The sequence below is a fragment of the Rhincodon typus genome, chromosome 23 (genome assembly GCF_021869965.1).
Source record: "Rhincodon typus isolate 14 chromosome 23, sRhiTyp1.1, whole genome shotgun sequence".
Taxonomy (NCBI): Eukaryota; Metazoa; Chordata; class Chondrichthyes; order Orectolobiformes; family Rhincodontidae; genus Rhincodon; species Rhincodon typus.
Window position 1 is genome coordinate 41,111,239 of NC_063354.1, and position 23,990 is coordinate 41,135,228.

The window sequence follows — 23,990 nt, forward strand, 5'->3', positions numbered from 1 at the left end:
TTTAAAATCATTTTAAGTAAAAGCTAAAATATCTGGGATCACAATGTTCTTGTTAGGTAGTTACTAATCCTCATATACACACATTAAAGCAGAAGAGTTCGTAACACTGTCTGAAGTTTGGTTACTAAGAATGATTAATATCTACATCCTCTTGTTTCTTGTAAGATTTTAAAAAGAGGTCTTATGTAAACACAGCATACTGTTTACTTCATTTGGAACCAGCTTGGAGGAGTTTTTGGATCCTTGCTGTTAATTAAACTAGTTCAGGCTTGATGAAGTGGCATAATCACCTGAGGTTAGCCACTGACTCAAGTACCTGTCACTACATAACTCAATACACCACCCAGCTTGTTTCCTAACCCCATCCGTGTTTAAGCAAGAGTATTTAATAAAAAGAAGTGTATGGATATTGAAGTTGCAATTCTTATAAATATTCTATTCACTTCCTTTCTTAAATTAAAGGTGGTTTCTCCTCCTTGTAGAACTGAAATTCAGATATTTTACTATCTTGTTTCAGTTTCTTCACATTGCCTTTATATTCTACTTCTTTTCCTGATCTAACCATCAAATCTCCGTATCTGTTTCTTGTATTTACTTATTAACTAAGCATCTATAGTTGTCTGGGTTAAGAATTCTAAGGATTCACAGCACATTAGGTGAGGAGCTTTCTTTACTTCTGAGAACTAAATAACAGGACTCTGTTTTCCTGGAGTGCTAGATTCTCCCATTATTGGAAAATAGCTCCTTGGCATTTAGCCTGGCCTGACCTCAGAGTTTTATACGTTTCAATGAAATCCCTCCCTCTTCTAAATTTCAGAGAAAATAGCCCTACTCTACTCCAGCTGTCCTCATATCTCCAACCAGTCCCAAGAATCAGTCCATTGAACCTTTATTGCACCTTTTCAAGACAGGTTGGTTTCTTTGTGCAGGGAGCCGAATGAAGGCAGTACTCTTGATTATGGCCCAATGTACTTGCAGCAAAACTTCCTTGCTCTTCATACACCAAACCCCTTGGCATTTTCATTTTATCTTTTGTTGTGGCTACATGTACACTTTGTGATTCATTTGTAACCACCTCCAAATCCCTCTAAGTACCAACATTTACTAGTATCTCATTTTTTAAAAAATTCACATTTCTCCACACTATATTTTATCTGCCACCATCTTTTATGTAATGTCTTATTAAATAATTAAAACCAAAGTGGATGTTTATTTTCAAGACGGTGCACGTAACGGAGTTTTCATTTTCACCTTGTAGCTTGGTAAATTTAACAGTTTATTTTTCTCAGGATAAGTGTTGGTGCTTACATTTTACCTAGTCTTATTTCATGTAATTGTCACATTCCTCCCTTCTTACTAATAAGAATTTCTTTTTCCATTCATTTGTGGGGTGTGGGCATCACTGGATGGCCAGCATTTCATGCCTATCCTCGTTAGATCATAAAGACATAGGAGTAGAAATTAGGCCATTCGGCCCACAGAGTCTGCTCCGCCATTCAGTCATGGCTGATAAGTTCCTCAACCCCATTCTCCTGCTTTCTCCCCATAACCCTTGATCCCCTTGATAATCAAGAACCTATCTATCTCCATCTTAAATGTACTCAATGACCTGGCCTCCACAGCCTTCTGTGGCAGTGAATTCCATAGAATTACCACACTCTGGCTGAAGTAGCTTGTCCTTATCTCCGTTCTAAAAGGTCTTCCCTTTACTCTAAGGCTGTGCCCTCGGGTCCTAGGCTCTCCTATCAATGGAAGTACTTTGTCCAGGCCATTCAGTATTTTGAAAGTTTCAATTAGATCCCCCCTCATCCTTGTAAACTCCACTGAGTATAGTCCCAGAGTCCTCAAACGTTCCTCATATGTTAAGCTTTCCATTCCTGGGACCATTCTCGTGAACCTCCTCTGAACCCGCTCCAGGGCCAGTACATCCTTCCTGAGATATGGGGCCCAAAACTGTACACAATACTCCAAATGTGGCCTGACCAGAGCCTTATAAAGCCTCAGTAGTACATCCCTGCTTTTATATTCAAGTCCTCTCAAAATAAATGCCAACGTTGCATTTGCCTTCCTGACTACTGACTCAACCTGCAAGTTTACCTTAAGAGAATCCTGGACTAAAACTCCCAAGTCTCTTTGCACTTCAGACTTCTGAATTTTCTCCCCATTTAGAAAATAGTCCATGCTTTTATTCCTGTTACCAAAGGGCATGACCTCTCACTTTCCCACATTGTACTCTATCTGCCACTTCTTTGCCCACTCTCCTAACCTGTCCAAGTCCTTCTGCAGCCTCACCACCTCCTCAATACTACTTGTCCCTCTGCCTATCTTTGTAAAGTCTGCAAACTTAGCCAGAATCCCCACAGTTCCTTCATCTAGATCATTAATATACGAAGGGAAAAGTTGTGGTCCCAGCAGTGACCCTTGCGGAACTCCACTTGTCACCGGTTGCCATCCTGAAAAAGACCGCTTTATCCCCCCCACTCTGCTTTCTGCCTGACAGCCAATCTTCTGTCCGTGCTAGCACCTTGCCTCTAACACCATGGGCCCTTATCTTACTCAGCAGCCTCCTGTGTGGCACCTTATCAAAGGCCTTCTTAAAGTCCAGGTAGATAACATCCACTGACTCTCCTTGGTCTACCCTGCTCGTTACTTCCTCAAAGAATTCTAGCAAATTTGTCAAGCGTGAGCTCCCCTTGATGAAACCATGCTGACTTTGCCCTATTTTACTATACACTTCCAAATATTCAGAAATCTCATCCTTCACAACGGACTCCAAAATCTTACCCACAACCGAGGTTCGGCTAATCGGCCTGTAATTTTCCATCTTTTGCCTTACTCCCTTTTTAAATTGGGGTGTCACGTTAGAGATTTTCCAGTCCTCTGGGACCCTCCTTAACTCTAGCGATTCCTGAAAGATCACCACTAACGCTTCCACTATCTCTTCAGTTATCTCCTTGAGAACTCTGAGGTGTAGTCCATCTGGTCCAGGTGATTTATCCACCTTCAGGCCAATCAGTTTTACTAGCACCTTTTCCTTGGTGATGGCCACCATACTCAGCTCTGCCCCCTGACTCTTGAATTTTTGGGATATTATTCGTGTCTTCCACCGTGAAGACTGACACGAAGTAATTATTCAGTTCCTCGGCCATTTCCTTGTTCCCCACTACTATCTCTCCAGCGTCATTTCCCAGTGGTCCAATGTCCACTTTTGCCTCTCTTTTGCCCTTTATATATCTAAAGAAACTCTTACAGTCTTCATTTATATTACTGGCTAGCTTACCCTCCTTAATCTTCTCCCTCCTTATTTCATCTTTTGTTGGCCTTTGTAAGCTTCCCAATCCTCTGGTTTCCCACTGCCCTTCACCACATCATATGCTTTCTCTTTTGCGTTTATGCTATCCCTGATTTCCATAGTCAGCCATGGTTGCGTCATCCTCCCTGTACCATGCTGCTTTTTCCTCGGCATGAATTTTTGCGTGTCTCCTGAATTACTCCTAGAAACTCCTGCCATTGCTGTTCCACTCTCTTTCCAGCTAGGCTCCTCTTCCAGTCAGTTCTGCCCAGCTCCTCCCTCATAGCTCTGTAGTCGCCTTTATTCAGCTGTAATACCATTACCTCTGATTATATTTTCTCCCTCTCAAATTGCTGAGTAAATTCGATCATATTATGATCACTGCCTCCTAAGGGGTCCTTTACCTTAAACTCCCTCATCAAGTCTGCCTCATTGCACCACTAAATTCAATATTGCCTGTTCCCTTGTGGGCTCCACCATGAGCTGCTCCAAAAAGTCATCTCGTAGACATTCCACAAACTCCTTTTCTCGCAATCCACTACCAACATGATTTTCGCAGTCCCCCTGCATATTGAAATCCCCATGATCACTGTGACTTTGCCTTTCTTACACACCTTTTCTATTTTCTGGTGCATACTGTGCCCCAGCTCCTGACTACTGTTTGGAGGCCTGTACACAGCCCCAACTATGGTTTTTTCACCTTTTGCGGTTCATCAATTCTACCCACACAGATTCTACACACACAGATTCTACACCATCTGACCCTACTTCATTTCTTCCTATTGATTTAATTTCATTTCTCATCAATAAGGCAACCCCACCCCCTCGGCCCACCTGCCTATCTTTTCGATAGGATGTATATCCTTGGATATTCAGTTCCCAGACCTGATCCCCTTGAAGCCACGTCTCCGTGATGCCTACCACGTTGTACCTGCCAGTTTCGATCTGCGCCACAAGCTCATTTACCTTATTCCTTATACTGCGTGCATTCAGATATAACACCTTCAGTCCTGTATTAACCCTCCCTCTTCTCATTTTCATTCGTTTTTCCAGTGTTTGATTGCTAGCCTTTTCTAAACACTCTGTCCTATTTGTGTCTGTGCTGGAGACTTTGATAACCTTTCCTGAATTTTCCTTCCTTGTCATTTCTTTCACATTTTTCCACTTAGTTGTATCCATCACTACATATGTTATCCTGCTGCTTTGTTTCCCACCAGGGCAAGTTTCACCATGCCCTCCCTATTGATGCCAGTGCCCCATGAAAAGGAACCCCTCTTTCCCGCACCACTCTCTCTTAGCCACGTGTTTACTTTCCTTATTCTCTTGTTCCTATGCCAATTAGCACGTGGCTCGGGCAGTAATCCAGAGATTATAACCCTTGAGGACCTATTCTTTAATTTGGTTCCTAGCTCATGATAATCTCTGAACAGGTCCTCTTTCCTAGTTGCCCTTGAGAAGGTGGTGGTGAGCTACCTTCCTGAACCACTGCAGTCCACCAGCTGTAGGTTGACTCACAATGCCATTAGGGGAGGGAATTCCTGGATTTTGACCCAGTGATCGTGAAGGAACAGCAATGTATTTCCAAGTCAGGATGGTGAGTGGCTTGGAGGGGAACTTGGAGGTGGTGGTGTTCCCATATATCTCGTGCCTTTGCCCTTCTAGATGGAAGTGGTCATGGGTTTGGAAGGTGCTATCTGAGGATCTTTGGTGAATTTCTGCAGTGCATCTTGTGGATAGTACATACTGCTGCTACTGAGCATCGGTGGTGGAGGGAGTGGATGCTTATGGATATAGTACCAATCAAGCAGGCTGCTTTGACCTGGATGGTGTTAAGCTTCTTGAGTGTTGTTAGGGCTGCACTCATCCAGGCAAGTGGAGAGTATTCCATCACACTCCTAACTTTTGCCTTGTACATGGTGGACAGGTTTCAAAGAGTCAGCAGGTGAGTTACCCGCTGCAATATTCCTAGCTTATGACCTGCTCTTGTAGCCAATGTGTTTATGCAGTGAGTCCAGTTGAGTTTCTAGTCAGTGATAACCCCCAGGATGTTGATAGTGGGGGATTCAGTGATGTTAACACTATTGAATGTCAAGGGATGGTGGTTAAGTTGTCTGTTATTGGTGTTGGTCATAGCCTGGCATTTGTGTGGCGTGAATATCACTTGCCACATGTCAGCCCAAGCCTGGATATTGTCCGGATCTTGTTGCATTTGAACGAGGACCGCTTCAGTATCTGAGGCGTCATGACTGGTGCTGAACATTGTGCGCTCATTGACGAACATCCCCACTTCTGACCTTATGATGGAGGGAAGGTCATTGACGAAGCAGCTGAAGATGATTGGGCTGAGGACACTACCCTGAGGAACTCCTGCAGAGATGTCCTGGAGCTAAGATGATTGACCTCCAACAACCACTACCATCTTCCTATGTGTCAGGAATGACTCCAACCACTGGAGAGTTTGCCCCCTGATACCCACTGATTCTAGTTTTCCTTGATGCCACACTCTGTCGAATGCAGCCTTGATGTCAAGGGCTGTCACTGTCCCCTCACCTCTAGAATTCAGTTCTTTTGTCCATGTTTGAACAAAGGCTATAATGAGATCATGAGGGGAATGGCCCTGGCAGAACCCAAACTGGGTGTCACCTGAGCAGATTATTGCTGAGCAGTTGCTGCGTGATAGCACTGTTGATGACGCTTTCCATCACTTTGCTGATGATTGAGAGTAGACTGATGGGGGCGGTAATTAATTAATAATTGTCCTGCTTTTTGTATACAGGACATACTTGGGCACTTTTCCACATTGTCGGGTACTAGAACAGGGGAGCGGCCAGTTCTGCAGCACAAGCTTTCAGTACTGTTGCCGAATGTTTACAGGGCCCATAACCTTTGCAATATCCAGTGTCTCCAGCTATTTTTTTGATATCGCATGGAGTGAATCGAATTGGCTGAAGACTGATATCTGAAATGCTGAGGACCACCGGAGAAAGCCAAAATGGATCATGTATTAGGCACTTGTGGCTGAAGGTTGCTGCGAATGCTTCAGCCTTATCTTTTGCACTGATGTGCAGGACTCTTCCATCATTAAAGATGGGGATATTTGTGGAGCCGCCTCCTCCAGTGAGTTGTTTCATTGTCCACCACCATTCACGACAGGATGTAACAGGACTGCTGAGCTTCAATCTGATCCATTGGTTGTGGGATCACTTAGCTCTGTCTATCACTTGCTGCTTTCACTGTGCAAGTAGTCCTGTTTGTTGGCTTCATCAGGTTGATACCTCATCTTCAGGTATGCCTGGTGCTGCTCCTGGCATGCCCTCATGCACTCTCCGTTGAACCAGAGTTGATCCCCTGGCTTCATGGTAACTGTTGAGTGGGGGATATGCCATGCCATGAGGTTATAGATTGTGCTGAAGTGTAATTCTGCTGCTGTTGATGGCCCACAGCGCCTCGTGGATGCCCAGTCTTGAGTCGCTAGATCTGTGCGAAGTGTGTCCCATTTAGCTTGGTGACTATACCACACAACATGATGGAAGTCATTCTCAATGTGAAGGACTGTGCGATGGTCACTCTTGCATCTGTCCATGACAGTATCAGTAACTGCAGCTGGCAGATTGGTAAGGATGAGGTCAAGTATGTTTTTCCCTCTTGTTTGTTCCCTCACCACCTGCCAAAGACCCAGTCTAGCAGCTATGTCCTTTAGGAGCTGACCAGCCCGATCTGTAGTACTGCTGCCAAGCCACTCTTGGTGGTGGACATTGAAATCCCACGCCCGCAGAGTACATTTTGTGCCCTTGCCATCCTCCGTGCTTCCTCCAAGTGTTGTTCAACATGGAGTACCAATTCGTCAGCTGAGGAAGGATGGTATGAGGTAATCAGCAGGAGGTTTCCTTGCCCATGTTTAACCTGAAGGCATGAGACTTCATGGGGCCCGGAGTCAACGTTGACTCCTAGAACAACACCCTCCTGACTGTATACCATTGTGTTGCCACCTCTGCTGGGTCTGTCCTGCTGCTGGGACAGGACATACACAGGGATAGGGATGGTGATGGTGATGTCTGGGACACTCCCTGTAAGGTATGATTCTGTGAATATGACTGTATCAGGCTGTTGCTTAACTAGTTTGTGAGACAGCTCTCCCAATGTTGGCACTACCTTCCAGGTGTTAGTGAGAGGGCTTTGCAGGGGCAGCAGGGCTGTTTCTGCCGTTGTCTTTCCTGGTGCCTAGGTTGATGCCAGGTGATCCGTCCGGTCTCATTTCTTTGAGACTTTGTAGTAATTGGTACAACTGAGTGGCTTGCTAGGCCATTTCAGAGGGCAATTGAGAGTCAACCACATTGTTGTTGGTCTGGATTACATGTAGGTCAGACCAGGTGAGGGTGGCAGATTTCCTTCCCTGAAGGACATTAGTGAACCGGATGGGTTTTTCCAACAATCAGCAATAATTTCATGGTGGTCAGTAGATTCTTAATTCCAGACTCTTTGATTCCACCATCTCCAATGGTGGGATTCGACCCAGGGTCCCCAGAATATTTGCTGGGTTTCTGGATTAATAGTCGAGCAATAATACCATCAGGCCATCACCTACCCTTGATTGGTTGTTTTAACTTATGATTTATTATCCTTTGGATTCACTTAATTTTACTTTTTATTACAGTTGTTTTCTTTAAATGTTGGCAAAGATCAGATTTTATTCTCTTCAGGTTAATTTAAGCTCTCTACAGCATTGTTTTAAAGGAGCATTTAGCTTCGTGATTTCTCATTCTGCTTTAATAACTAGCCTCAATCTCGGAAAGTCAGTGGTTTCTGTGTAACAATTGCACGTCCTTAACAATCTGAAAGATTACCTTTCCTAAAGGTTCGTGCTGGTGTTCGGTTTACATCCACAGGCAGCAACTACCCACCAATGTCTGCCATATAATTAATCTAATCTAATTAATAGATTGGCTCCTATTCCAGTGATAAGACATTATTGCCAAATATTCCAGTAATGCCCCCACACACAGTTTCCAACAGCTGTCACTATTACTTCTTAGGTGGCGATACAGGTATCAATCTGAGTGCATAGAGTTTTAACATTTGATTGAATGTCTGAAATAAAAAGTGAACTTTTTAATAATGTGTGGTAGAAAATTAATTAAAATTTTGGCAGATATACAGAGTAGATTATTTTTCTGTTGGTTGCTGAGCATGGAATTTATGTTGACCTATTTTAGTTGGAGCAACAGTGAAGGAAATAATGGAGTTTAGAGTCAAATGTGGAAAATTCATGACTTTAGTTTACTGCATAGAAGCTGTAGATTTTGTTATGGTGAATGGGAGGGAAGTGGTTCATAAATAACTTTCAATGTGTAAAAGCTGGACAAATGTGAAGAGTCAGTTGACTAGTTTTTAAATGAGATTAAATAATTTGAATAAAATAAAATTGCACTTACTTAATATTTTTTAAGTTCACATGTTGTGGTTCAGAAATGGTAGTATTTCTTTAATCACCAAGAGACAGTTTTGAGGTAGAAGTCAGTTTCCCTCAGCTCCGTCTAGCTATGTTCATATCTTATGGCTTGTGTGTAAAGCAATCTAGTTCAAAGCTGAATGGTTTTCTGTACGGTTTCCAGTTTGCAATGAAATTGGCCATCTGGATATTTTTATATACGTTATGTTATGACTTGTATTGGGTAAATGCTGCAAAATGGAGAGATAGTAGAATAGCCCAACACTAAACTAGTTTGGGAAAGTGTTTGGCAAAATTATACTAATTGAGTCAAATTCTGCAGAAGTGTATGCAGATGTAAAGTTTTTAATGTTAATAATGTTTAAACTTTTATGTTTAAACTTTTATCTTTTCCTGCTTATTATATGTCAAGCTCTAAGTAACTTGCTACAATGTTAGTTGTAAAGTGAAACAATCTTTTAATGTGGCAAAAGCAATTTGATTTTGTTTTTGCTTCCGGCTCAATCAGTCATTTTTGGTTACCTTCTCAATAGACCATTCTGCTTTCATTAAAGTTTTAATTTTCACTTCTGTGTAGTCAATACAGGCTCAAGGCCCAAGTAGGTTATCAGAAACGTAAGACCTTCCATGCCATCTCTACAAACGCCTATGTCTACCTCTCTAACATCACTTGACTCAAAATCTGGGCTGTGTGATTCCCGATCCAAAGCACGGTGTTCGCCTCCGAACTGTCTTCTGAAACAGCCTGACCACGGACTTAGTTCAAAAGAACTTGGGCATGGAAATGCATGCTGGCTCCGTCAGCTACCCCTATGCCCCATGAAAACATAAATTGAAAGAAAAATTTCCTTCAACCCTACAACCCTGAGATTTCTGCACTCTAATTCAGGCCTCTTTCACATTCCTGATCATACTTTTTTCAGTGGTCATGTTTTCAGTTGCCTGGGCCCTAACCACCTGAATTTCACTCCATCTTTTCTTCACTTGTCTCTATTGAGATACTTCGTGAAGCATACCTCTGTGACACAGCTTTGGATCTTCTCATCTAATATCTCTTACGAGCTTGCTCTGCTATACTTTGTCTTAAAATAATCCTGTGAAGCACTTTTAATTTGTATCAAGGCTTACAATTTCTAGCAAATTCCTTGGTCGAGGCAGATTTGCCAATTTCATTTATGAGCACCTTCAACCCTACTTATCTCTTGATTGCTTTGGTTCTTTGTTATTACCCTTGACAAGATTCTTTCCCATTTGGTAAGCTTTTGCATTGACCAATGAACTGCTACCAACTTCATGCAACAATAATTTGGTCATTTCTCTTTTGCAACGTCTATTTGAAAATTTTGCTGCTATTGTCATTAACGAATGTTTGGTGCCCTCTATTTAAATAAATTGTATTATTTGAAAAAAACTGATGTCACACAAATCATTTATATATAGAAAACTATTGAAAGTTACTAAAAACATACATAAAATTATCGCACTTTTTTTTCCAAAATGAATTGGTGAGGCAATGGTCTAGTGGTATTATCGCTGGACTGTTAATCCAGAGACCCAGATAACGTTCTGGGGACCTGGGTTTGAATCCTGCCATGGCAGATGGTGGAATTTGATTTCAATAAATATCTGGAATTAAGAGTCTAATGATGACCATGAGCCCATTGCTGATTGTTGGAAAAACCCATTTGGTTCACTAATGCCCTTTAGGGAAGGAAACTGCCATCCTTACCTGGTCTGGTCAACATGTGACTCTAGAACAACAGTAATGTGGTTGACTCTTAACTGCCCTCTGGGCAATTAGAGATGGGCAATAAATGCTACCTAGCCAGCGACGCCCTCATCTCGTGAATGAAGAAAAAAATTCTAAAAATGAAAGATTGTCAAGAGATATTAAGCAAAACATTTATGATAGTGGCTATAGCACCATTCTAAGCACAGCAGTTCCCAAATAAAACATTTATCTGGAAACAACAGGGAAAGTACTAAATGAGCTAACATACTGCATGGCTCAATACGAGGTGACATTAGACAGTTTGAAATTAACTTTTAATTCTGCTGTCTTGGAGAATTTTATTTAATGATTTTATATCCATTTCCACTTTTCCCAATGTGCATTTACTGGAGTTGTAATTACTGCTGCTGTTGTGGTGTATAGGTGCACTAGGTTAACCAAAAATTAATGTAGAACATTAGAATAAATAAAACAACTTCATTTTGTCAGTACAAGTAGATCGCAGTTTGGATAATTACTTCATTTTTAAGTTGTCTTTGCAGTATGTTTTAAATTCTTGTGCTTTGACTCTCATAGTTTGAACATGCATCCTTATCTCCTTGCTTAAGACTTTTATTCTTTAGATAATGGGCCATAGATTGTTGTAGCTAACCAAGCTAATTACTGATGTATGATTACATCAGAAAAGGATAGGCTGGGTGGACATGTAGAACACTTGTTTTGGGATTTTAAAGGTCAGGTTAAGCAACAAATCTAGAGCTGATTATAATGAAAAGGTGTTTGGTAGCTTTAAGAATTTTGATGAAATGATTCACTGGTTTTCAGGAACAAATAGAAAAATTCCCTGTCTGTATGTTGATTATTGTATGCTAACCATGTATTGATATTTCTTGCTTCCTGACCAATAATGCTCACCTTTCATTTGCATGCTCTCTAAGATACTAACCTTATTATTTCTTAAATAGTGCAGAATGCTTTTTGCTCTTTTTTTTTTTTTGCTTAATTTTGCATCTAATAGATAATAGTTTGGCCATTTACTTGCTGAATAATGCTGAAGTTTTCAAATCTACATGAAGAACAATATATTTACAAACCAATAATTGTTTTAAATCTCCATTGTGGAACTGAGAAGCAAATAGTAAACAGTTTATTCAAAAATCTTGTACATCTGTGTTAACCACTGTCTGGTCCCCTTTTCTAAGCTGGAGCCACCTTTGGCAAGTTCAAATGCCTGGCAGCAGCTACAGAAGCTGAACCAGGATCTACAAGCTGAGCTGGAAGTTCAACAACAGAAACAGGAAGGGGTAAATGCGCAAGCTCAAAGCCTAAAAAAAAGCTATCAGGATGCCAAGGAGCTCCTGAGACAACAAGAGACAAAAATGCAAAACCTTCAGGCCAGATTGGACATTTCTTTATCAGAGGTTGCCATTAATGAACAGTCATTATCTAAAGCACAAAATGATTTGCGCCTTGAGCGTCAAAAGTATAAAGAGCAAGCGGACGAGTACGAGAGAAAACTAAGCATGTTTAGCAATAAATTGCAAGAGAGTGAAGAGAAGCTTCGAGAAGTAGAGGGGCTACTTCTTGAAAAAACACAAGCTTTTAGGGATCTAGAAAGACAAATTGCTCTTCAGGATGACTATCAGCGAGAAGTAAAGCGACTACAAGAGCACCTAGAAGGAGTAACCAGTCGGTTGCAGAATAGTGAGCAGGGGGTCATTTTGAGTGAAGAACGTTTTCAGAAACAATATGAGAGCCTGAAAGAAAAATATGAAAAGGAAAAGGATATTCTGTCACACGTTGTACAAGAGGCTGAAGAGAAGGTTAGAGAATATGAAGATCGTCTGCAGACTCTTGAGGCTCAGTTGGAGAGAGCTCAAAAAGAAAAACTGGCTGTCTCTTTCAAAAGCAGTGAAATGGTGAGGCAAATGGAAGAACATATTGAGATGACTGAAGGCACAGTGAAAAGGCTGACCCATGACATCGACATCTTGTCAGCTGAGAATGAACAATTGCAACAACATCATCAGGAAATTGTTAATCAGTTAACAGAAGCTGATAGAGAGGTTGAAGGACTGAAATTAGAATTGGTGAAGGAGCGAGCAGGATATAGAGATTTGAATGAAGATTTTGACAAAGCTATTCAAGAGATGAATAAACTCAATAATGAAATGGAAGAAAACAATCTTAAAATGGTATCACTGAAGGAATCTTATGATAGGGAACTTGAAAAGAAAAATAAAGACTTCAATGAGGCTTTAATTAAGCTGGAAGCTCTAGGTACCAGCTTAGAGGAGACCGAAAAGAAACTTCAACTTAAAGAGGCTACACTTAAAGGCCTTGGATGGCAGGTACCAACAGATATTGATATGCTGATAGAGAAGAAAGAAGAACTTCAAAGCAAGTTAAAAGATGCTGAAGCCAGGTTAGTTGAACAGGAGGTAAAACTGCAGGTAACTGAAAACAATTATAAAGAGCTTCTTTCCCAAAACAAAAAACTCCAGTCAGATATGGAAACTTCAAGAAAAAATATTGAACATGTAACAAGAAGAAGCCTCGTAAGTAGTTCAGCAGTTGAAAATATTCTTCATGCCACAAGCCGTTCATCTGAACCAGAGGAGGTTGAAATCTCAATGAGTTCTATTGCACAGCTTTCGAAAGAATTAATGGCAAGGCTTCAGCTTTTGGAGAGCCAGTTATCAGCAGTGACTGGTTCAGTGGTACAAACATGCACCGAAAGTTGGTTTTCAGGACTGCCATCCTCTCTGAATACTGAAAGTTCATACTGCAAAACAGCAGGTAGTTGTGTAATAGATCTGAAAAAATGCCTGGAAATTATATGCACACTTGAAACTAAACTATTGATAACAGAACAAAACATTAAAGGAGAAACTGCTTGTCCTTTAGATGCATCAGCAAGTCTGCACTGTAATGTTAAAAATCACAGAGGGCTGTTAGACCCTGGGGTTCATTTAAAAGAGCAGGTAAAAGAGAACCAGTCATTAACTTGGTCATTTTCTCAACAGCTTTCCAACTCAAATGTCAAACTTCAGATACTAATGCAAGCTGCAAACTTTGAATTCCAAGCACTGCAAACTAAACTGCTTGAGTTCCGACATGTTTTGGAAGATATACAGCAGAAAACTGGTCAACTTGCTCAAAGATGGGACACAGAACAACATAGACAATTGTCTGACTTGCTACATGCATTACGAAGTTCAGTACAATACTTGCAACAAATGGAAGAAGATCTAGGCAGAAAAAATAGAACATTATTTAGTGAAGAATATTTAATAAAAGCCTCTTTAACAGAGGAGGAAAAGCTACAATATTTAGTTGACAAACTGGCACTTGAAGCAGCAACACTTGATAATATTGCCGATGCTTTGCAGAATTCTGACTCTGGTATAAAAAGTACTTTAGATGAAATTAGAAAACACAGTGAAAACATTACTTTGGCTTCACTGGAAGAAGTCAGTGGTCAAATAGGACAGTCCGTTCTCAACAAGTTATTAATTGAAGGAGAATTTTGGACAAATTTTCCTATGATTCATGAAAGCAAGACAACAGGCATCGAAGAGCAATTGAATGAACCCATGAAAAGTTATCTCAAAATGATGGCAAACGTTGCTTTGGTAAAAGGTGAAATTATGTACTGGGCTCACAATATCTTGGAGGCTTCAGAAGAAAAATTGCAGCATTTGAAATCCCAATATATGAAAATGCATCACAGAAACCAGAACCATAAACAGATGCTCAGGAGTGTTATAGATGCTTATGGCACTTGTAGGTTTGATGGGCTGGTTGAGGAAATTCGTAGTGAACTGAACAGTGATGAAGAAGGTGAATCGCTGTTCTTATGTTCACAATCCCTCAAACTACCAGTAGCATCGGTTTCTGCTGGCCAAGATTTTGAACTTCAAGTAAGGGCGGAGTTAGCACAACAAGTTAGGAGAAATGCTTGCATGTTGAAGAAAATGTCAAGCTCCATTCAGTCATGCGCAGATGATGACCTCGGCCTCTTGGCCAGAGGGCTTGTTCACAGCATGGATTATATACCTGCGTTGAGCAGACATAGTAATTCAAAAATCATGTGGCCTTTTCTGCTCCAGGATGCAGTGATACAGGCTGAATTATCATATGTAATCTCCAGGCTTCAATTGAAGCATGACCTTGCACAAAGTGGGAATATACAGCTAAGATTGGAGGCTATGAAGATAGAACACTCAAACTTCATTACTTTGTTGCACAGCAAACATGCAGCTGAGCTGAAAAATCTTAAGGAAGAACAGGATTTGGAGCTAAAAAAATTAAAAGAAGAGATTGCGGAGTTTAAAAAATTGGATATTTCACAATCGGGCATTTGTGCAGGAACAACTCACATCCAAATTGAGGGAGAACCAATTGACTCATTAGACAAAGCTATTGAACTGCAGGACATGGCAGCAAGGCATAAGAAGGAGCTACGGGAAGTGAGAGAAGCATATGAAGCAGAGGTGGAGAAATTAAAAAGGGAGATAACAAGGGCAGGGGAGACACTGAGACTGAAAACTGAAGAAAATGTGAAGGAAATAGATTCATTGACAGTCTGCATGGAGAATTTAAAGGAAAAGCATGTTGAAGAGCTCAGGAGACGACGAGAAGAATTTAAAATGGAGAAGAGAGAGCTGGAGCAAAGGTTTGCTAGGGTAAAAGAAGAGCTCACACATGAAATAGAAACTTTAAAAGAATGTAGCAATCCCCAAGAGTTGGACATTGTATGTGATCTGCAAAGATCCACTGACCAGTACAGAGAGACAGCAAATGAGCCACATTCTGTGACCTTGCTGAGAAATCGCGTACAAGAGCTGGAGTCCCAGATAGATGTCATGAAAAATAAGATTGAAGTCGGCTCTACAACTCTGCGGGAGAAATATGAAAAGGACTTGGAGAATCTCAAGGTGTCCGTGTGTTTAATAATACTGACTAGTATCTGCATGTTGCTTGTAGTGTTACACCTTGCTGGCAGCAATTTTGTTTGTGTTCTGTTCTGTCACTCGGTCTGCATGGAGGATAGAATTGCATGATATACTGTTGAACTGGGCAAAATCATGCAGAGTAAACTTTGCAAATTCTGGGGAAATAGTAGAAAGAAACAAATACTACAGATGCAAAATTTGCTGAACAGTAAGAAACTAATTGCATAACTTAGCATAAGAATCTATTGTTTAAAAACTCCTTTGTCTTGAACCCACCTGGCTTTATGACATGACTGCATTTGAATTGTATCTGAAATTTGCCCAGTTCTTCTTTTTACTGTGCTTTTAGGCAATCCTTTCAAATACAGAAGAACCCATTTTTCTATTATGCAACTGGATTGTTTTGGTGAATTAATCAACAATTAAATGTATGCTGTACTTGAAAGAACAGAGGGTACTGTCCAAATAAATTCAATGAAATGACTTGTCCTATATCCTGAGATCAAGAGATTAGTATACCTTGGATTATATAATAAATAATTACATCTTACTGTTCCTATATACCCTTTGCCATTAATTTATTCTTCATGTATTGAATCATTTGATCAGACCAATGTAAATATTTGCCCATTTTAAGAAGGTTTGTCAACTAGAAGACCTTCAAAAATTTTAACAAAGATCCTAAGAAAAGGCTACAAACTGTTTTCTTCAAAACAAGGCTGCACATTAAGAATAACTTTCCTCTTAGTTCCAATATTTTTGAATCATATTATTTGTAACTTTTATTAAATATTTTAGATTTACGATTGTCAGAACAGTGGGTTCAATTGCATTTGATTAAAAAAAATCTCTCCATAGCTGTCTAGTGTGCTTAATAATGTAAATTGATGGCTGTGTTGCCCTTTGCTGTTTGCCTTGATGCTATGCTACTAATATATGAATCTCCCTTTTCTCTCTCCCTTCTTTTTCAGCTGGCTACATATCTCTATCGCACCTTTTGAGGCACTAAAAACTAGCAACTTATTTGCTTATCAAGAAATGCTGTAAAATCCTTAAATTTATTATATTTTATATTTAGGAAGAGGTCACATTTCATTCTGTTCAAAAGGCTTTAAGTTGTCCCAAGTGACAAAGTGCTTGGGTGACGAAGAAAATAGTGCCCTTTTTTTCTCTGGCAGCTTGAGTTCAAATCCAATAAATGACCATTCTCTTTCCGTGATAACATTAAATGTCACATTAATCTTTAGGACCCGTAGCTCAGCTCATGATGTATGCTGACTTAAGATCATTTCCTACAAGGCATTGTTCGTGGGTGGGGGGAAATTCGCATGGTTTTGATTCCTAATGGCCATCGGTTGACCCAACGAGCAATTTTTGGATTATTGACTTGATGTGCTGTGAAGAAGATTGGCTGCTTGATTGAACTAATGGTGGATGATTTGGCAGTATTTGGTCTGTGTGCCATTGAAAAGTCAACAGCTTGTGGGGCACAGGAAATGGTGAATATATTTCTAGAGAGCTGTGGCAGTAGCATTAATTTTTGTGTTCCAGTAAAGTAATGTAATAGTAAAGCATACAAATGTATGTTGGAATCCGTTTTGAATTTGCTGTTCAGTCGCTCCTGAGTTATCAAAGCAAGTCAAGGTGGACGAAATGAACCATTTATACAAGAGGGTTAAATAAGTGTAAATAATATTTAACCAAGTAAAAACAAAAAGTGTAAACAAGCATTGAAAACCTGAGAAATAGGAATTTCTGGAGTTGCGCAACAGTTCGAGAAAGTCTGATTATTGTTTCTGCTGTGATCCTTCATCAGAATATATTATACTGTTCAGTTCTGATAAATGGGGTCAAAAGTTTAGGATAACTTTCTGTTTAGATTTTGATTGCTATGCAGTGCATTTCCATCACTTTCTGTTTATATTTTATATTTGTTGTATTTTTGAACATTTTTGCCGATAGTGTACTGCCTACTTTCACATCTCTAACTGCATGGATTTATTTGCATTTATTAGATTCTGTTAAATTTTTGGTGCAAGCTAAAATCTTAGAATGGAATTTGAGACTGGTCAAGGAGATGTTGTTCAAACCAGATCTGTTGTATATTGTACAGAGGCAGATCCAGTAGGAAGAAATTTGATTAAATACACTCCCATTATGTGTTGGAGCACTGGTTGATTTTTGTAATCTAATGATGGAAAATCTTTTAGTATGTTAGGATAGTACATCTAGTCACTGACTTGGAGCATCTTGCAGTGGCTACAATGATTGCTGTAAGTTTGTGTTTTGGGCCAGTGAAGAACTGATTTGGAATACTTCTGACTGGGTACACAGCAATTTTCCACACAACAGCAGCTTTCCTGAGGTCAGTCAAAAACCCAGAAAGTTTCAAAGTCATAGCTTCTATCGTGATTAATAGATTTGCTTTAGGTTGTAGAGAATTCTTCCCCTTGGTCTCTACCTTAGTGACCAAAGACTGAAGGGCTGTGATTTGACAAATCTGTTTTCTAAATTGTGAATCAATCTAAAATTATTATAAAGAATTCTAGAAGAAGTAGTACACCGAATCCTTCCGAATAACTTGTTTTAAATGAAGTTTGTTGACACAATGTGTTTTGGTGAATATTTGCACTGCTTGGCTGTGTTGCCTCACATTAGTGACCTTTCTCACAGGAAGTAATGTGCTTTGCTGTTTAGAGGGTAAAATTTGTAATGGAAAATTCCACAGCTGTTTGTCCATAGCTGTCTAGAATAGTTTTTTTCTGACAGTTCAAAGAAACAAGATAAACAATGAAACTCAGATTTTGTCCCGAAAGGGAATGATTCAGTATTTCAGTTTGCAGTAGCAAAGTAGGATAAATGTGCAGCTTATAAATTGAACTTCATTTGTGCTGCCTATAAACCAGATTGTGAAAAGCAAAACTCTTTTTGAATGTTCCCTGAAATAGAAGAGGTGAACAGGTGGAAGAGTCTTTTTCTATTAATCTTCCTTTCCCAGAAAATTGTAGTCATTGGATGTGGGCACACCTTAGGAAGGATATATTGGCCTTGAAGGGAGTACTGTGTAGGTTTGCAGGAATAAGACCTGGACTGTAGAGGTTATGATGAGAGATTATAAAAATTACACCTGTTTTCTCTAGAATTTAAATCTGAGATAAATGCCTTTGGTTAAGCAAAGGTATCAAGGGATATGGTCCAAAAATGGGTATATAGAGTGAAACCGCAGGTCAGTCATGATCTAATTCAGTGGCTCGAGTGGCTGACTGGCCTGCTTCTGTTCCTATTAAAATAATTCAACAAAACCAATACAATAATAGCAATCTCATATGTCCTCCTAACTTCTTATAGAAGATGAGCTTGCTGCTGACATTCTGCTTGACAAGTATGTATATGTAAGCACAGTCACCTAGAAGTAAAAAGGCAACTTAATAGGATGATTTTTCACTTGACAGTCATGTCCAATAATTCTCAGTAGTTTCCTGTCATTTTTAAGCCACTTATTGCAGCTCAGTTGTCAGTTTACTAAATGCAAACTTTGTAATTGCTGATGTTATTGAAGAAAGGATGAAAGCTACCGGTGCAGAATGGGGGAGAAAAAATCAATCGGTATTAATATACTCAATTGAACAGTTTTCTAAAAGTTAATTGGTGAGATGTTATCTTTTTTCATTGGATATTCTGAGACTCTATATGCAGCATAGTATTGTAGGAAAAGCACATACTTGACCACTTGATATCACTGCCTTCCTGGTCATCTTGCTCTTGCTGTGAGGAAACCCTGCAATATAAAGCCTAACAGCATTCTTGAGAAATACCATTAATAAGGTACTGGAGTAACTCGACACATTAGTGGAAACTGTTATGGGCTGAACCTCTCGGTCGTAGCCACCCTAGTCATTTATGATCTGAGAGCTAGTGGTTTTCTTAGATCTCTTTTTAATTATCCTTGGGTATTGTTTTGAATTTTGTGGTTTGTAGACTAAGTCACGAGTTGTTAAATCCTAAACTTTACATGTACACTGGTCGCACACATACATCTAATTACAATTCAATCTGAGATGTGCAAAACATCGGGAGGAAAATAACACTGGCTGCATTTATGAGTAGCACTGTCAGACATAAGAAGCCAACTGTTCATCCTTTTAGCTGGTGTGTAATGAAGGGAGAGGAGAAGTTTCTCTGTGACCTAATAGGAAAATCTGATAATGTACACACACAGCCTGAGATGCTGGTTGGTATGAACAAGGCAATATTTAGGCTGTTCTAATGATGCCCACATGATTGGGCTGGGAAAGAGATAATAAGCTTGGGGTTCCTCCTTGTAATCGCTTTCAAAGGACCCCTGTTTAAACGTCTTTGCATAGATACGGATGAGGACAAGGTCACTCTTGATGCTGCCCACAGTTGGAATATGCAAGCATTCATTATCCAAATTCATATAAGGAATGCTAAGGTACCAAACAATGGTCAGCCTTTGTGAAATCTCACTATAATTATGGCCTACTCTTTTTTTTTACACAAGGAGAAGGAAAATGGAAGAAAATAAAACCAAGCAGTTGAAATAAAGCTTTAAAATCAGCCCAAAAAATTCCTGTAATGCATATTAAACTAGCATCATGTCACCAAAAGAACCTGCAGTTCTGACACCAGCTGGACTGTCACGTTTTGCAATTAGCTCTTAAATATATTGCATCTGCACAATAAATCCTACTATATCATTATTGATTTGTATTCTAGAGAGTTGTCTTCAATGGTATTTGCTTCAATTATGCATCTAGTAAGCTAGTGGTTAAGCGCTCAGAACATAGTCTTTATTCTCTTATATAGGACCAAGGGCAGTTTTCGTTATCCATGGAGAACTGGATTAAAATTATAACTGGAAAGCACTTGTTTGACTCATCTTCTCCCCAGCTGGATTTGAACACAGGCCCCAGCGGTGAAAGGGCAAGTTTTGAATACAGTTAGGGAAAACCGCAGTATGTGGCACTTTTGTAAATGCATTCCTTTGAATGTATTTGTGATGTTGCTCATAATTACTAGAGCAGTTCTTCCCTTGTTATTACCTTGTCCTCTTTGCTGCTATGTGCCCTTTAAAGAAAAGCTCTTATTTACTATTCCATGTTAATATAATTTAAGAAACTAAATAAGTAAAAGTAAGTAAATAATGTTTTCCACATAGTACAAAATTGATTGATTTTTAAAAATTTTGAAAAAAACTCGAGTTTGACCAAGGGAAAAGTCAGCTAAGATCACAACTGCCTGCACTATTTGAGATTTTGAAAAAGATTTCTCATTATTTTTCTCTCATTGATCTTTAGGCTACATGTGAACGTGGATTTTCTGCTATGGAAGAATCACATCAGAAGGTAATAGAAGAGCTTCACCGACAGCACCAACGAGAGCTAGAGAACCTACAGGAAGACAAAGAGCGGCTGTTAGCTGAAGAGACAGCTGCCACCATCTCTGGTATGTGAGGAATGGATGAAGATGGTATTTCTCATTGGTATCTTTGTGAATTTAAATTGGGAGGGTCTCTATTTTGTCCACCTAGTAAAATAATCAAAATTCTGACACACTGATGTTGCCTAATCTATTGATTATTGTTGAGTGTAATATTGCCCAATAGACATCCTCGATAGCATAGACATAAACTGTTTTCTGCCAATTATAGTACCCATTGTTTTGAACAGTCATATTGATATTGATTTGTTTGCTGTAAGTGGATACAGAAACTGAAACAAAATCAGAAATTGCTGGTGCAACTCAGCAGGTCTGGCAGCATCTGTGGGGAGAAGGCAAAGTTAACGTTTGCAGTCTGGTGACTCCTCTTCAGAATCTTTACTACTGAGTTATCACAACTACAATTGTAATACAACTGGTAGTTGGAGGGATGCACTGGGTAAACTCCTTATTTTAAGATGCAGAGATGCTGCAAAAGAAAGTCAGATTAATCGGTCTACAGCTCAAAAAAAGGCCTTTCGTCTCATTGAGTCAGTGCTAGAGGAAAACAACTAAAACAAAACCTAACTATTCTAATCCTGTTTTTCAGCACTTGTCCTGTTCATTGTATCCTTTGGCATTGCAAGGGCACATCTAAATGCTACTAAAATGTCGATGTTATTACCTTGATGAAGGCTCTAAAGGCCCCTTCTCCGAAATACAGCATCTGAGAATGGGTGCATCTTTCAGCCACCAAGCATCTCAAAAGGCTGTCATAGCTATATGTTGTAAACAGCACCTTTGCAATTGCCATTAGTGCAGTTTGTCCAACACAGGCAACGCACGTACACGTAGATTTAGAGGTGGGCATATGTCAACCAAGATTCGGTATATGAATTGGGCTTTATTGTTTTGAGGCAAGTATTGCCACCCTAGTCAAATCAACAAGACCCTTTGATTAAAGAATGTGCTCAGAGAAAGGAGAGAACAAATATCAAAATGGTTAGGTGGATGATAGAAGAACTGATACTACTTTGGCAGCGATTGAAACAGTTTGTTTTCATTTATACATTTAAGTCCATGGCACACATTGTTTATTGTGGTAACATTATATGCTATCCTTTACCAAATTCTGAAATTAATTGACTGATTTCTGGGTACATGAATTTTCTAAACACTTGCTGGAAATCTGGCATGCACTTTAAATGAATGTAAGCTGATGTACAAATTGTTCCAAACTCCTCTAATTGCATATAAAGGCTGGAATTTGTAACACATTCAGCATAATAAAATGTATCCATCCATGTGGCAACGCAAGAGACAGTTTATAGTTTTGATGGATTTAACAGTATAATTGCCATGCATTGCATCATACAGATTTTCTATTTTCTACTTATCAAAAATATAAATGATACATCATTGAATTGGAAATGTACTTAAAGCTGCTGTTTCAGGGATTACGATAAATTTCAATCACCTGTAGAATGGGTTAAGCTAAATATATGTTTGGACTCCTAAGCTCTGATTTTTGTATTTGCATTGACCTGTGTGCTGACTTGCTTGAGCCATACTGCACTAAATGTTTGGACTGGAGTTTCTCTTTGTAATACGAACAGATTACTGGCACATGGAAGGCTTGCCACACAGAATTTCTGGCTATGAATCAGAAAAGCTTGTGGTAACGCACCATTGAAGGGAAAGTTGTGATTGTGATAGTTATATAATTATTTGGTGGTATAGTGGAGACATGAACCACACAGTTAAATGTCCTGCTGCAATAAATTCATCGTTAAAGGTAATGCTACCTGAAACCAAAAGCCATCCTCCAATATAAAAGTACACATGTCAGCTGCATGGAACAATATCACAGATGCAATCATTCTGGTCTTTTGTACCTGCCTTCAAATGAAGGAGTTATTTGATTGCAGAAAAAAGACAAAGGTAACTCTTCTGTTTTGCTCATTTCATGGCACAAACCTAAATTGATCTGCCACTCCCTTTCTTAAAACCCCTTGTGCTTTTGAACATACTTTTCATTTTGCTGGAGGTATTCAGCACGCCTTTTAATTGAAGGTGGAAGTGATAGAGTAAAGTTGCGTCATCGAGTTAAAACTGTGGATGCAATAGATATGAACGTATGAATAGGTATAGGCCATTTAGCCTGTTTTGCCATTCATTAAGAGCCAAACTGACCTGATTGGAACCTCAAATCTGAATCCCCACCCTGCCTTGCTTAACAAGAATCTATCTGTTTCTGCCATAGAAATAATCAAGGACTCTTCACAAGCTTTTTCAGGAAGAGAGTTCAAAGACTTACAACCCTTTGAGGGGGAAAAAAGAATCACTTCATCTCTGTTCTAAATGGGTGACTCCTGATTTTTGAACAGTGACTCTCAGTTCTAGATTCTTCCATAAGAGGAAAAAAAGTCTTTGGCATGGCCTGTCACCTCCCCTCAGCTCTTTTGTGGTTCACCTCTTAATCTTCCAAATTCCAGCAGATACAAGCCTGTCCTCTGTACCCTTTACTCATAAGAAAGTCCAGTTGTTCTAGCTATTAGTCTGGTAAAACTTTCCTGAACTGCCTCCAACGTATTTACATCTTTCCTTGAAAAAAATGATCAGTACTCCAGATGTGGTCTCACTAGTGTCCTGTATAACTGAAGCATAACCTCTCCCTACTTTTGTGTTCAATTCTCTAGTGGTAAAAAAGAGCCTTTTATTAGCTTTCCTAATTATTTACTATACCTGCATACTAATCTTTTGTGAATTATTGTATCAGAAAACTGGGATCCCTCTATCTCAGAGCTCTGCAATCCCTTACCATTTGTGTAATTTTTTTTGTATTTTTCTACCAAAATGGACAATGCACATTTTCCCATATTATACTCCATTTGCCATGTCTTTGCCACTCATTTAACCAATCTACATATATTTTTGCAGCCTCTTTCTGTCCTGTTCTCAGGTTACTTTCCATCTTATCTTTGTCATCAGCAAACTTGGCAAACCATTCCTTCTAACTCCACATACAAGTAATTTATATAAATTGTAAATAGTTCGGTCCCAGTACTGATCCCTTTGGGACATCACTCATTACTTCTTGCCAAAGTGAAAAAGATCCAT

At 39.5% G+C, this 23,990-nt stretch overlaps 1 protein-coding gene across 4 annotated transcripts in view; it reads left to right on the top strand.

Annotated features, from left to right (window-relative positions):
- LOC109915688 (COP1-interactive protein 1-like) overlaps nucleotides 1-23,990 on the top strand; it is a 343,206-nt gene that overhangs the window by 291,323 nt on the left and 27,893 nt on the right. For all 4 annotated transcript variants that reach the window (XM_048610817.1, XM_048610815.1, XM_048610818.1 and 1 more), the window contains 2 exons: nucleotides 11,676-15,413; nucleotides 20,750-20,897. In XM_048610817.1, coding sequence (XP_048466774.1) covers nucleotides 11,676-15,413; nucleotides 20,750-20,897 — 3,886 coding nt within the window. The remainder of the gene's footprint in view (nucleotides 1-11,675; nucleotides 15,414-20,749; nucleotides 20,898-23,990) is intronic.